This window comes from Scardinius erythrophthalmus (assembly GCF_964197995.2).
Source record: "Scardinius erythrophthalmus genome assembly, chromosome: 12".
In the NCBI taxonomy this organism is placed as follows: domain Eukaryota; kingdom Metazoa; phylum Chordata; class Actinopteri; order Cypriniformes; family Leuciscidae; genus Scardinius; species Scardinius erythrophthalmus.
Window position 1 is genome coordinate 19,420,198 of NC_138232.1, and position 12,953 is coordinate 19,433,150.

The window sequence follows — 12,953 nt, forward strand, 5'->3', positions numbered from 1 at the left end:
TTGTGTCACAAAATGTAGTTTTAAGAGTATTTCAGGCCAGAATGTAGTTGTTTAAAGATCAAATCTTTGGTTTATTTATAAAGATAGCGCCTATTTGAAAATTTGATCTGACGGTTTCGGAGTTGTGAGAACCAGGCAATCGGACGCTCGGTGCTCGTACCCCGCCGAGAACAGCCTTTCCTCGGCTAGTGCTGCTGACTTGCCGCTGGCTTGGATGTCTCTAGTCTAGTGGTTTAACGTGAGATATAAATCGTCTTGTGTATATCTAACGGGCGATTTATTTATTTATTTAATTTATCTCAATCTATAATTGTTCCTTGGCAAAACGTTAAGCTGAGGGCAAAGTGAAGTTTCATAGCTTTATTTAGTCAATTTAACTTTAACGTTGTAGCCTAGAGAGCTGACTTTTGTTTGACTGAATCGTTTGCTTTATTATTGTATAGCTTCTTATACCTTTTAGGCTACTTATACTTTTATAATGGCTATTATTGATCATTAAAACTGACATTTAACAAAAAAAGGTTATGTCATTTTATTTTATATATTTAAAACATAGCCTATAAAATATTTTATTATAGCCTACATGTTGCCTACATTCTCTTCACTGTATGTACATATAATAAAATAAAATGACACAACCCTGTCTCTTTTAGCTAAATGTTAGTTTTAATGATCATCAATATTATAATGTTTTTTTTATTCATCATTCATCAAGAGTCAGGGTTGTGCTTTATATTTCGTGTTGTTATAAATATGCAGTGAAGATAATCAATTGCGTTGCCTGAACCACATTTGTGTGGCCACTGGCCATTATGTTTAAGATTTTTTTTTAATGAAAATGAAAAGAGGCAGAGTGGTGGTTTATAACATATTTTGTTTTATTTGTAGCCTATATATACATAAAGAGATAACCGGAGTAGCCAGAGCGAGCTGAGTGACGCTATCAAGTACGCCGCTGTTCCATTTGCAGAATTATCAGACTCGCGTCCTCCCGTCCTCGGGAGTTCGTTCTCCCGAGTCGAACTTGTCAAGTCCGAACTGCCAAGGACTCAAGTCCGAACTTTGCGTACTTGGTATTGAGAAACGGCTATAGTTTTGGTGGTCTGAACTAACCAAATAATCAAACACAAAAATGCATGCATGCACACACACCTGTCATCCATTTCCACTCTCTTCATGCTGTGGAGGTGTAACACAGCGAGGATGATGGCTACTAGGAAGATGACGATGCAGCACACACACACGCTGATGTAAAAAACTCGTGTGGATGTGGTGGGAGCATTTGGACTGCTTGCTAAGCACAAAAAAAAGCAGAGAGGTTACAAGAGCACAGTGAAGATGGTCTTCAGTTAAAATGACAAATAATGAATCACAAATACTCACAATCTATTCTCTGTATGGTTGTGTTTGGGAATGGCAGAGTTTTAGGGGGCTCTGGCTGCTCAATTCCTGTAAAGTAAAAGCAATGAAGGGGAAGGATCAGCAAAGAGCCATGTTAATACCAGTTCACCGTTTTATATATGCACAAATTTGTTTGTGACAAATCTAATTACATGAATATTATTTTCTTTCTTTTTTTTTACAATTTTTTTTTTTTTTTTTCAGGCAAAAAGATACTATGATACAATAATTAATGTTTATTCTGATATCAAAGTAGTGGTCTGTAATGGCCTTTTTCTAAATTTTAAATTTAAATTGAGAAAAATATTTTCCTTTAAGCTAAATATTATTTTTTTCCTTTCGATTTTGGGTGGAAATATGACCTGGACATCATGTTGATGGGTCTCGTGAGATGAATCCAAACACATGAACTGGTTGAATTTGGATTAATTTATGTTTGGTTTGTAAATTGTTGCCAGGGCAATAAAATCTATCTCCTTTCACACAAAGTGTAAGACAAACAATATCTTCCCGAGCGTTACATACAAGCTGACCCAGTTATTCCACAAGGGAGAGGAAATTGGGGCATACACAAACTCTTTCTTTTCCACAGCTAATTTGGCTCATGTGCTTCAAATAAGCAGGGAATAAATTCACTGGCTATTTCTACTTGGAAAGCATATGACAGTGAGCTTGTGTTATTATCAACTTTGTGTGTCAAGTTTCACATTGCCAGAGACAACGATCTGCCAAATACACAAAACTCACAGAATACTTGTAGCAGAAAATAGAGTGGGAAAAAAAAAATACACAAACACATCTTTAGAAGTTTCTTCCTTTCTTTTGAGGAAATAATAAAGAAAACGTGTATGAAAAGATCTTACTTCGGTAACACATTTTCCTGCGTTTGAAGTTGAGCACTGTGAAGTTGTTGGCTGGTGTAGTCAGGTTGAGCTGCACCGTTAGCACAGCCTCTCCATCAGCCTTTCCAGAGCAGAAGAGGTCCACCCTGAACACTACACAGAGAGAGAGAGACACACAGAAAGTACTTACTGGAGGCCCAAATTTGATTATATTAAATATGCAAGCTGTAAACAATGAATGCAGGGCCTCATTTTGAACTTTTTGAAAGAGTAAGGGCTGCTCTTCCTTTGTGTTGGCACAATACTGTATGCCCAATTCCGGCGAGAAGATGTATAAGAAGCTGAGCTTGTGAGATGCCGTCAAAACAGTTCACTGCAGCCACTGATTATATATTGTTCATACAAAGCATCACTGAAATAATAAAAAAAAAATGTTTATTAAAATTAAAAGTTATGTTCTGATCTATCATTCTCTCTTACTGTTATATTTTTTCAGTGTTTCAATGGCATTACCAAATTAAACTCTTGTTGTCTTTCATAACAGGTTTTTCAACCCAATATTTTTTTTTATTACTTTTTATAATTTTTAGTTTCATCATTTGGTAGTCAGAGGTGGAGTGGGCTTTGGTTGGGCTGCAGGTTTTGTAAAGGTTTAAAGGGGGTGCGTGAACAGGCTGCATGAAAATGAAAAATAACTTGATTGTTGGTGTAGAATAGTCTGTTTTCAACTGCCACATAGTCATAGTCTTATATGTAACTGCAGCATCTATAGACATGTTACCAAAAGTGTGAATCTTATAGGCTGGCCAGCTTTATTTGCAGTGTGATGGAAAAGAGATTAGAACAAAAACTTCAGTTGCATTGGCGATGCCGTGAATGTTTACTTCGGTCTGAACAGATGCATTAACACCCGTTTATTCAAATTAAAATGAAGGCCTTACTGTAATTAATAGTATTTAAAACCTAATAAAACAAAACTGTGGGTTTTTAAGTTTTGACATATGACCTTTTCATCAGTAAACGTCAGTCAAGGACTACCAATAGTTAACAGGTCATTTTTATGTGAGGATCTTTAAACATATCTAGAAGTAGAGCCACTCTTTAGTTGTGAAAAAGAAAATGTTCTTCGATATCAACAGCATATTTTCCCTTCAATATACAACAGGATATGTTTGGCTTACCTGAACGAGTGCGTGGGACCTCCCCCTGGGCAGAGATGTTGCTCTGAGGTTGATCCATGGCTGAAGTGTTTTCCACTTGAAACCCCAACCTGTAATCCACCTGTGCAGGAGACAGGGAAAATAATTAAGATATTAGTATAAATCATTCACAAAGCATGTAATAAAGATAAAAATGACAGATTTTTATCTGAATTGTCAGCAGCCATTACTTCAGTCTTCAGTGTCACACTAAGCTGATTTGTTGCTCAATAAACATTTTTAATCATTATCACAGATGAAAACAGTTGTGCTTCTTTTTTTCAGAATTGTTTGATAAATAGAAAGTTCAGAAGAACAGCATTTATTTGAAATAGAAATCTTTTGATACAATATAAAAGTCTTTACTGTCACTTTTGATTAATTTAATGCATCCTTACAAATTACCAGGCCCAAACTTTTAAATGGTAGTGTGCATATGATATATTAACAGTGCCAACCTTGCTGCTGGAGTGCCATGTGAAATGTAGGCTGTTGGTGTCACTGGGCACAGGCAGGATGAAGGAAAGGGCATAATGATTTACCACATCATCCCTCACATAGTACAACTCAGCATCAAGACCTGCAGAGAGAAAGACAGAGCGAGAGATGATAAAACTGATCGGGACTGGCAGAAATTAAACAGTTAAAATCATTTCACATTCACACAACCACCCTGCCTCAAGAGAGGATTAAAATATAGTTTCATACTGCCAGACCCTGCTCTCATATGAACTCTGCATTTCACCATCAAAACATAATATGTGCTCATTTAGGCTTAATGTATTCCACAGCGCCTGCAAGTATATGGTGCAGGAGGAATCCATGGCAACAATATAGAAAATAGATTTTTTTAGTGCGGTGACCAACCACTGTCTGACATAGTTCCACTTCCTTACAGTAAAAAGCAAGATCTGGATCTATTATATCATAGAGGGCAGGTATGACAGCCACTGAAATATGATTACAATTTCCAATCAGGAGGATATGAGTTATAACAGGCTCAAGCATTCATGCTGAGAATCTGGAATGCTTCCCATTAAGCTGATGGGATCTATGAAACTACCAAGGCTGCCGCCCAAGTTTTAACCACAGTTAATTTCTCTTCTCTCTAGCCTGTCCATTTAGAACTACATAGAACGGTTTTCTTCCAAGTTTATACCAAGAACAATATCCTCAGCCACCCCCTCCACCATACAGTGAAGGGAAAACAGTATGTTTATGTTTAAGGACTTCACCCCTCTCTATCGCCAAAGCAAAACATCTCTACTCTCCCCTGTCAGGCCTCCATTTTCTAACGACGCTGTAATCTAAACACGGTTTCCTTCCCGGCTACATTCCTGGGAGAGACTCGACCTGAAAAGAATTTCAACCAGACAGCCCGGCACACCTGCGATCCCAGTTATACTGCATCCAGCCCTCAATTAACAACTGGACCGGAGAGAGGCAATGATGATGAACATGAAACCGAGGTCTAAAGTGGAGGTTGATTCCCAGCACACGAATGAGACACAGGGATGTGTGAAGTTGATTGACAGCTGGAATCTCCTGCGGCCTGCCATGCCTTGGAGCAAACCTTATCATGACTGAAAGGCCCCGCTGCGGCTGACTGGAGCCTATCTGTCTGTCATGGGGTCTGCTCAAACATAAGGGGGATGGGAGTACACAAACCCTTTCTAGAACATATCTATTTAGCTAAAATTTTTGATGTGTTAGCTGTACACCAAGACAACATAAAATCAATATACACTATTGTTCAAAAGTTTGTGGCCTGAAAGATTTTTTGTTGTTTTTGAAAGAAGACTCGTGCAATTATTTGATCAAAAATACAAAATATACTGACTTCCGTGTGTGCACGTGAAACTTTTTTGCATGCTAATATCGCGGCCTTATGTTTGCTTTAACGCATCCTCTGTGGCGGCCATGAACCCGTGTTGTGAAATGGGCAGATGGCACATGTGCATTGGGCTTATAAAAACTGCTCACATTTTGGATTTCATTAGATCATTTTGTCTATAGTAAAAAGGTTAAATCAAGCATTTTTTTTAATTGTGAGCCTCCCCTTTAAAGACCTTTATGCCTATGGCTCTGCTCACAATAAGCGCTGTTAGAACTGAACGAAGAAAATCAACATTTTCCAGCACCTGTAAGGATGCGTTAAATCAGGCAAAGTGGTTTAATAAAGGGTGTTTTGATCTTGTGAAATACGAAATTTTAGTATATTTTACACTACCAATATTTTTAATTGGCCATTAAAGTTTTATATGGCACAGTATAAATATACTGCCCTAACGAAATCCAAACTTTGGTAACTTTTTACTGTACCAACTCTTTTTTATGAACCGTTCAATTTTGCATATAGCACAATGCACACTGAGCTACCCATTGCGCCATCAACCCATTTTGGCGCGGTTTCTCGGGCCGCCACAGAGTTAAATTGGTTAAAGCGGACATAAGGCCTTGAAATATGATGTACTTCCCTAATAAAAGCCAAATTGAGAGCACTTTTCACTATATCAGTCTCTTTATGGACCCTTGAACTTGGCAAATAGGACAATGCACACAGCCGTATTGCGCCATCAGCCCATTTCATGTCGTGGTTTCTCGGCCGTCACCGATCAGGATATAAGGCTGTGATATTAGAGTACACACTGCCCTAACGAAAGCCAAATTTTGAGCAAATAGATCTTTTATTAATTCATGTGAATCCACACTCTCGTTTACTTCATAGTAACATTGCAGTGACGCACAAAGGAAATAGGTTGTAGACAGTATACATAAATCCCGTGCACAAGTGAGAAAAGTTTCTTGTGCGCGAGCAATAGTTTCTCGTGAGCACTCAATAGTTTCTAGTTAAATATTTCTACCAAAAAAAAAATTACAGTGATGTCAAAGCTGAATTTTCAGCAGCCAGCACTCTACACATTCAGCACCAGCTGGCAGCATTACAGAATAGCACGAGTTACCAGACAGCAGGCCAACAGTGATATGAGGTTGCCCACCTATGGAGGAAAAAACAGTGTGTGGCCCCCAAAACAGACACACTCAAGATGCAGGAGTCCTCAAAGTTCAGACAGACTCTGACAAAATCCTCTGCGCACAGAGGAAAAGAAAATCAGCCAGCTGTGAGAGACTACTGAGGCGTGAGTTATACTAGACACATACCCACAGACTTGAGACTAATTAACGTTCCCATGTCTTGCACCATGTGACCTGTCTGGTCCTACTTTTGTCCACTAACGGCATATGGTCTGGTGCTTGAATCGCCAACTTAGACAGGAAGAGGCCATCTGACTGATGTAAAGCAATCAACCACAAATTGCCATCTAATCTGAAATAGATTATGCAAAAGCAATTCAAAATACAAAATCAAATAACAATAAATAATAAAATCTAGCAAATAGAATGCATAATGCATATGAAATACAAAAAATACAAAAAAAAAAAAAATAAAAATATATATATATATATATATATATATATAAACTATTTGTAAATAATGCTGTGTGCCCTTACTTTCAAGAAGTAGTTGCCTAAAGTTGCCTACATTTTCATATGCAATGTGCATCAAGTGGTCAGTGAACAGACTGTGGTCTGTCTGTACCATGAGGCTGAGACTATGCAGCAGGAACAGTTAAGAGTTAACAGTTATTGTAATGAAAGAATGGATAGAGGGGAAATTTCTCAATTTAAATTCCTTCTCTCGATCTCAGGCATTATGATATATTGAGAAAAGAATTTGAAGAAGAAACAAGCCTTAGCTCAGTCATAGCCCACAAAACAATGGATGAAGAGGGTGTTGGAGTTCATGGGTCAAGTGTGCTCAACCGTCTGACCATAGCTTCCAAAAAGAAAGCAGGAGGTTGTTTGAAAACAGTTTCCTGTGTGGTATAAAGTGTTCCAACCCTTGAAGAGCTGCATCACTACAGGATGATTAGGAGAATGAGTTTATTATAGCATATGTGCAGACTTTGTTTTCAAGCTGGTTTATTTGTGACTCTGTGGGGACCATTTTTAACCTCTTTTCTTTATGCTCAAGTAACAAGTTTGTTTCAAAAGAGCTGCGGTTAACCATACGGCTTGAAAAAAAAAAACCAGTGGTTTCCGCTTGCTGCAAAACGCAATCTTTGCATCCCCCTCACGGCAGTGCTCTGTAATGTCTTTTTATGTAGCTTCAAAACCCCTTTCATGGTTGAATTGCTTCCTCTCTGAAAAAGCAAAGACCAAGGAGAAAACATGCCCACGGGGTGAGACTTCGATACAGCATTATGTTAGTCAATTTTGCTAAAAAAGAGTTTGAAAAAGCTTTAGCTCTGTATGCTAGTCATATTCAAGCTTGCCAATTTAGAAAAAAAAGATGATCTCAAAAAAGACATGAAGTGGGGTGCAAAAAACTAAAAATGTACGATTTATGATGTAAGTACTTCATCAGGTTTTTTTTAATGTGGTCTGGGGCTCAAGACAAGACTTTTTTTTGTTTTGAACTCTCAACACAAAGAATAAAACTGAAGTTACAGACAATACAATGAATGAAAGGCAGTGATTTACATCCATGTCGTTCCCCACGGTCAAAAGTATAGACATGCGGTTTAGGATTTCTTGGCCTCTGGAGATCACATTTCTGTCTTCAGAAAGGTACAACAAAAATGTTAAAGCCAGGAGAAGAGGTAAGCACAGGTAGAACAAAGAGTCTCCTGTAGTCGGGGTCCGATTCATCCTCAAACCCTCAGTGCACAGGACATAAACAGCAGCCAAGCTCAGAGAGAGAGTGGAAGGGAAGGGAGGAGAGAGGGGCTCTGTTATGTATTGATTAGGGCAACATTAAAGAAAAATGTGATATGCGATATATATTATTAACTATTATTAAATAATTATATTTAAAAACTGAAAATGATATAACCAGCATACATGTTTCACATGTCGCATCCCTACAACTTCTGAAAGTGAACAGCAGTGTTTTACTGTAGCATTACATAAAAAGTGCAATTTAAACCAGGGGGTTTAGGGTTTCAGGCAGGCCTATATTAGGTTTATTTAACAACAGAAATTAAATAATCAAATGTAAAAATAAATCATTGCTCATTCTTTACTGTATGAATTAAATATACACTGATTATTATTAAAGCTACAAAAGTTATTCAGTCAAGAGCAGCAAGCGTTTTTCTCTTTGTCTGTTGTTGTTTGATTAACATTAAAGGGCACCTATTATGCCCCTTTTTACAAGATGTAATATTGGTCTTGGGTGTCCCCAGAATGCATTTGTGAAGTTTCAGCACAAAATACCCCACAGTTAATTTATTATAACCATTTGAAAATGTCATTTTTTGGCCTGTTTTAAAAAGACCTGTTTTGGGGGTGTACCGCTTTAAATGTAAAAGAGCTGCATATCCCCGCCCTGCTGCTGGACCTAGATGATGAAGAGTCCAGCACAGAATAAACACGAATGAGAATGGACTAAACGTCTCGGAATGGTTATTTGATACATTTACTGTATGTACTTACAAAGTTTTAATCGCGTCTCCTTTGCAATTATGGATGTGCAACACACACACACACACACACACACACACACACGAACTGTGATAACGTTCGCGCAATTTTTTGAAACTACACACACACACACACACACACACACACACACACACACACACAAATACTGTGATAACGTTTGCTAAGTACAAACGATTTATTTATTTTTTTCTTAAGAGGAGGGAGATAGACGTTTATATATACTGTCTATGGAGCCTACGTGACATAAAACAGTCTGACGTTGTTTGTTGAGACATCCTATGACGACGACAATAAATAGCTTTAGACGCATTTGTTGTTGAACTGGCTGACATCGATTGAAATGACTATTTGCTCATAAATCATAAAATACACTTACTTCTGAAGGTGACGTTTGAACGCGAACTGTAGGCAACGATCCACACTTGAGGATTAACTTTGACCCTCGTTCACTAAACAGTCAGTCCGAAAATGAATCTCGTATTTAGGAAGTTTAAGTGGTGCCTTTTCTTCATAATTAAAATCCATCCGCTGCGTTTTCAGTGGCTCTGATGTCAGTGAAGACTAGTATGTCCATTCTTACATCCCACAACAGAACACCTACACTTCTTATGAGACATTACACACCGGCTGTCATTGAAACAATGGCGATGGTGTGTAGAACAGATCACCGAGGGCGGGGTCTATGCCAAAACCAGATGTCAATCAAATCACGTCGGTGGGGCTTAGCTCATTTCTACGTCACAGTGAGGGAAATCTAGAACAGCTTGTTCTGAGACAGTGCTTATGATTTATTGAGATAGTAAAAAAACTACTGGGTGGATTTTTATCATTCTAGGGTGGTTTTGCTCACACACTGCCAACACACATTTATGTTCAAACACCATGTAAAAGTGAATTTTGCATAATAGGTGCCCTTTAAGAACACGCGTGATCATAGGTACTAAACATATGCGCGGAACTCGACAATCGACTACTGTGGACTTCGACCGAAAACAGGATGTAAATACAGGTATGTGCGCTGGCTGAATAAACATCATTTTTATTCATATCTTTCACATCTAGGCTACTGCAGTCAGATTCACCGTGTTCAATCTGAAGGAATCACTCACATGACCTGTGCACTTGTAATGACACATCAAGGATGTTAAGAGGCTAAAAGCAGGTTTAAAACTTGCCCCATTGAAGTCAACAGGGTGCAAATTTTAAAAAGAGGATAACACGGTGTAGGCAACACCGATTTTTGTCGTCGTTCTCTGTACTGACAGCACTCCAAATTTACAAAAAAAAATAGCTCAATGTTAAAATTGACTGGAGTTCCCCTTTAAGCATGTCACACTTAAGTAACATGTTAAATAACATGTGTTATTACATTCATGAGTTTTTATTTTTTTTTTGAAATGTATACTTGTACTTAGCAAGGATGCACTGTATTGAAAAGTTACAGTAAATAAATTTCTCAATTTCTAGTAAATGTTCTTTTGAACTTTCTATTCTATTAAAAAAAAGTATCTTATGCTGCCTCCCAATTTGCATTCTATCCGTCCTAAGCAGTATTCGAAATTAGAATTAGTGTGTCCCAAATCGTAGTAAGTTGAAATGATTATTCCAAAGATTTCAAAGAATGTTATCCACATTATATTTCATCTGCAACAGCATTGTAAACTTTTGTAATGGTACGTTTGGCCATTAACTTTTAAATGCATCATTATTTCTCTCTGATACAGTACGAAATTAAATTAAATTGAACGTGGAGGATTTTAACTGTGGCGATGATTGACAGGGCAGTTTAAAAGGTGACAGGATGCACATAACTAAACAGCTGTCAGTTAAAGACGCAATTATGATGAAGTAGTTTGTCCCAAAGCTTGCCTACTCTTCTGCTACACACACAAAAGTATGTACTTTTCCTTTAAAAAAAAAAGAAAAAAAAAAGAAAAAAAAAAAAAAAAAAGAGTAGGCCTAACCCTTTAATATTTATAAGAAATGTTATTTTCGCACCACATTTCTGAAGGATCATGTGACACTGAAGACTGGAGTAATGACTGCTGAAAATTAAGCTTTGCCATAACAGGAATGAATATTCTCTGTTTTTTTGTTTTGTTTTTTTACTGTACTTTTGATCAAATAAATACAGCCTTGGTGACCATAAGAGATTTTTCAAAAATCTTACTGACCCTAAACTTTTGAGTGGCAGTATGTATTGGCGTTATGTCGCTTGCTCACCCTGCTGAAAAAAAAAACTAAAGTAATTTTCAATAAATAACTATCATCCTTTTAATAACAAGTTAAATAAACTGACAGAAATATGAGAATTTAAACACCAAAGTTACAACTATAACACAATGCAACTAACAACAGGTATGCCGCCACACACATGAGCCGGCAGGCCAGTTCTCATTACACACACTATGTATGCATCTAATTCAAGGTTCATGGGATGCAGTGTTCACACAGTGGTGCGGAAGCCAAAAAGGGCAAAGGGGTCAAACCTAAAGAGAGTGGTGGAACATGCAATATAAGGAGATCTGCAGTCTCATTATCATTAAGAAAGTAGGCATGGCGGCTATATTGGAGTCCCTCGAATGTAAGAGTTCAGCACAGATGGTCAGGAGGGTAATCAGTGTAATACCAAACAGGTGTGGGCTAAAAGTAAATGAAAAAAACTAGCACGCAGGGAGGCAGACCCAGGGTGCAATGCTGCAATGGACAGAAAACCACTTTCAGATGTGACTGCGGCACTTCCAGGCTACCTTTCATAGAGCTGACGTGAACACGTTGTTTGTTGTAAACTGAACTGGACGGGGTGGGACAAGACGGCAGCAGGCCCAGCGGAAATGGCAGTGGTGTCACAACTTGGACGGCTGGTGAAAATAACCCAAACTATGGTGAAGCGTAGGAAGAAAATGTCTCCAAGCAGAGGTCTGACCTCTGGAGGACCACAGCCCAGTGTGGGATCAACTGCAATTACCACACACATTCTCCTCTGCAAAAATTTCAAAGAGTGGCTGGAGTTCATATTCTGAGGTTCTACTACAATAATAAATAAAATACAATTAATTTCATACTTTTTTTTAAGTAATTTCGCAGTTTTACTAAGAGAGTTCGTTCAGACAGCCTATTTTAAGATGAAACCAAGACTTGAGTCCATCCATTTTTATCCAACCCGCTATTCTTCAAAAATACAAAACATATACATGAATTAACAAATCAACATTGAATTATATAGACCAGTGTGTTCTTTCATGCAAAGCAATGTCTTAAGAAGGGAGAGGAAACATATTAACACCGATTCTAGAAATAGATTCTCGGCAAATGATTTTCTGAGGAAAGTGGTGGTGCTTATCCACCAGAATGCCAGTGATATTAAGCGGTTGCAGGTGTCTGAATGGTTTTTAGTGTGTTGCTATGTCTTGTTGACTCAAATTAAAAGTGTCCACCCCTGAGCTTCTATGTCTGGTCCTTATGGTTTGGGTCACTCTTTCAAAAGCCTGAGATTTCTTTGATTGTTGCAGTGTTTGTCAGGTGAGAATCATAAGTCTGATCACTTAAGCTGGTCACACACACTACAAGATAATTGAGCCTATTTTGGGCACAATTCTCCCCTTCTGACAAACCTAGATAAAGTCCCGATTATGATGATCCTACAGATTATCTTATCAGATTTTCCTGTGGTGTGAGGTACGTTTAGAGGGACAATCTCAAATCGTAAATATCCAATATTGAATCCGGTGCGTTGAGGACCAACGCACACACATTGTAGATTGTCATGTGGGTAAAAAAACAATACCCAATCAGAAAGCGAGTTGAGTCGAAGTATAACACAAGTTCATCCAAACCTTTATCTTTTTCCCATGAATTTTCTGTAAAAAGCAGACCAAACACTATTACTGCCATTTCTTCTTGCCGTCGTCAGCCATGTTTGTTTACACTGAAGTCACGTTTGATCGCAAGAGATTTCCCATGTTCACAGTCGGGACTCTGGTTGTTTGTGAATGGAATTTGT

At 38.0% G+C, this 12,953-nt stretch overlaps 1 protein-coding gene across 2 annotated transcripts in view; it reads right to left on the reverse strand.

Annotated features, from left to right (window-relative positions):
• Positions 1-12,953, reverse strand: part of ryk (receptor like tyrosine kinase) — a 66,296-nt gene that overhangs the window by 24,729 nt on the left and 28,614 nt on the right. For both annotated transcript variants that reach the window (XM_081381802.1, XM_081381801.1), the window contains exons 2-6: positions 3,901-4,022; positions 3,425-3,524; positions 2,265-2,396; positions 1,384-1,449; positions 1,153-1,294 (exon numbers count right to left, since the gene is read on the reverse strand). In XM_081381802.1, the coding sequence (XP_081237928.1) occupies positions 1,153-1,294; positions 1,384-1,449; positions 2,265-2,396; positions 3,425-3,524; positions 3,901-4,022 (562 nt within the window). The remainder of the gene's footprint in view (positions 1-1,152; positions 1,295-1,383; positions 1,450-2,264; positions 2,397-3,424; positions 3,525-3,900; positions 4,023-12,953) is intronic.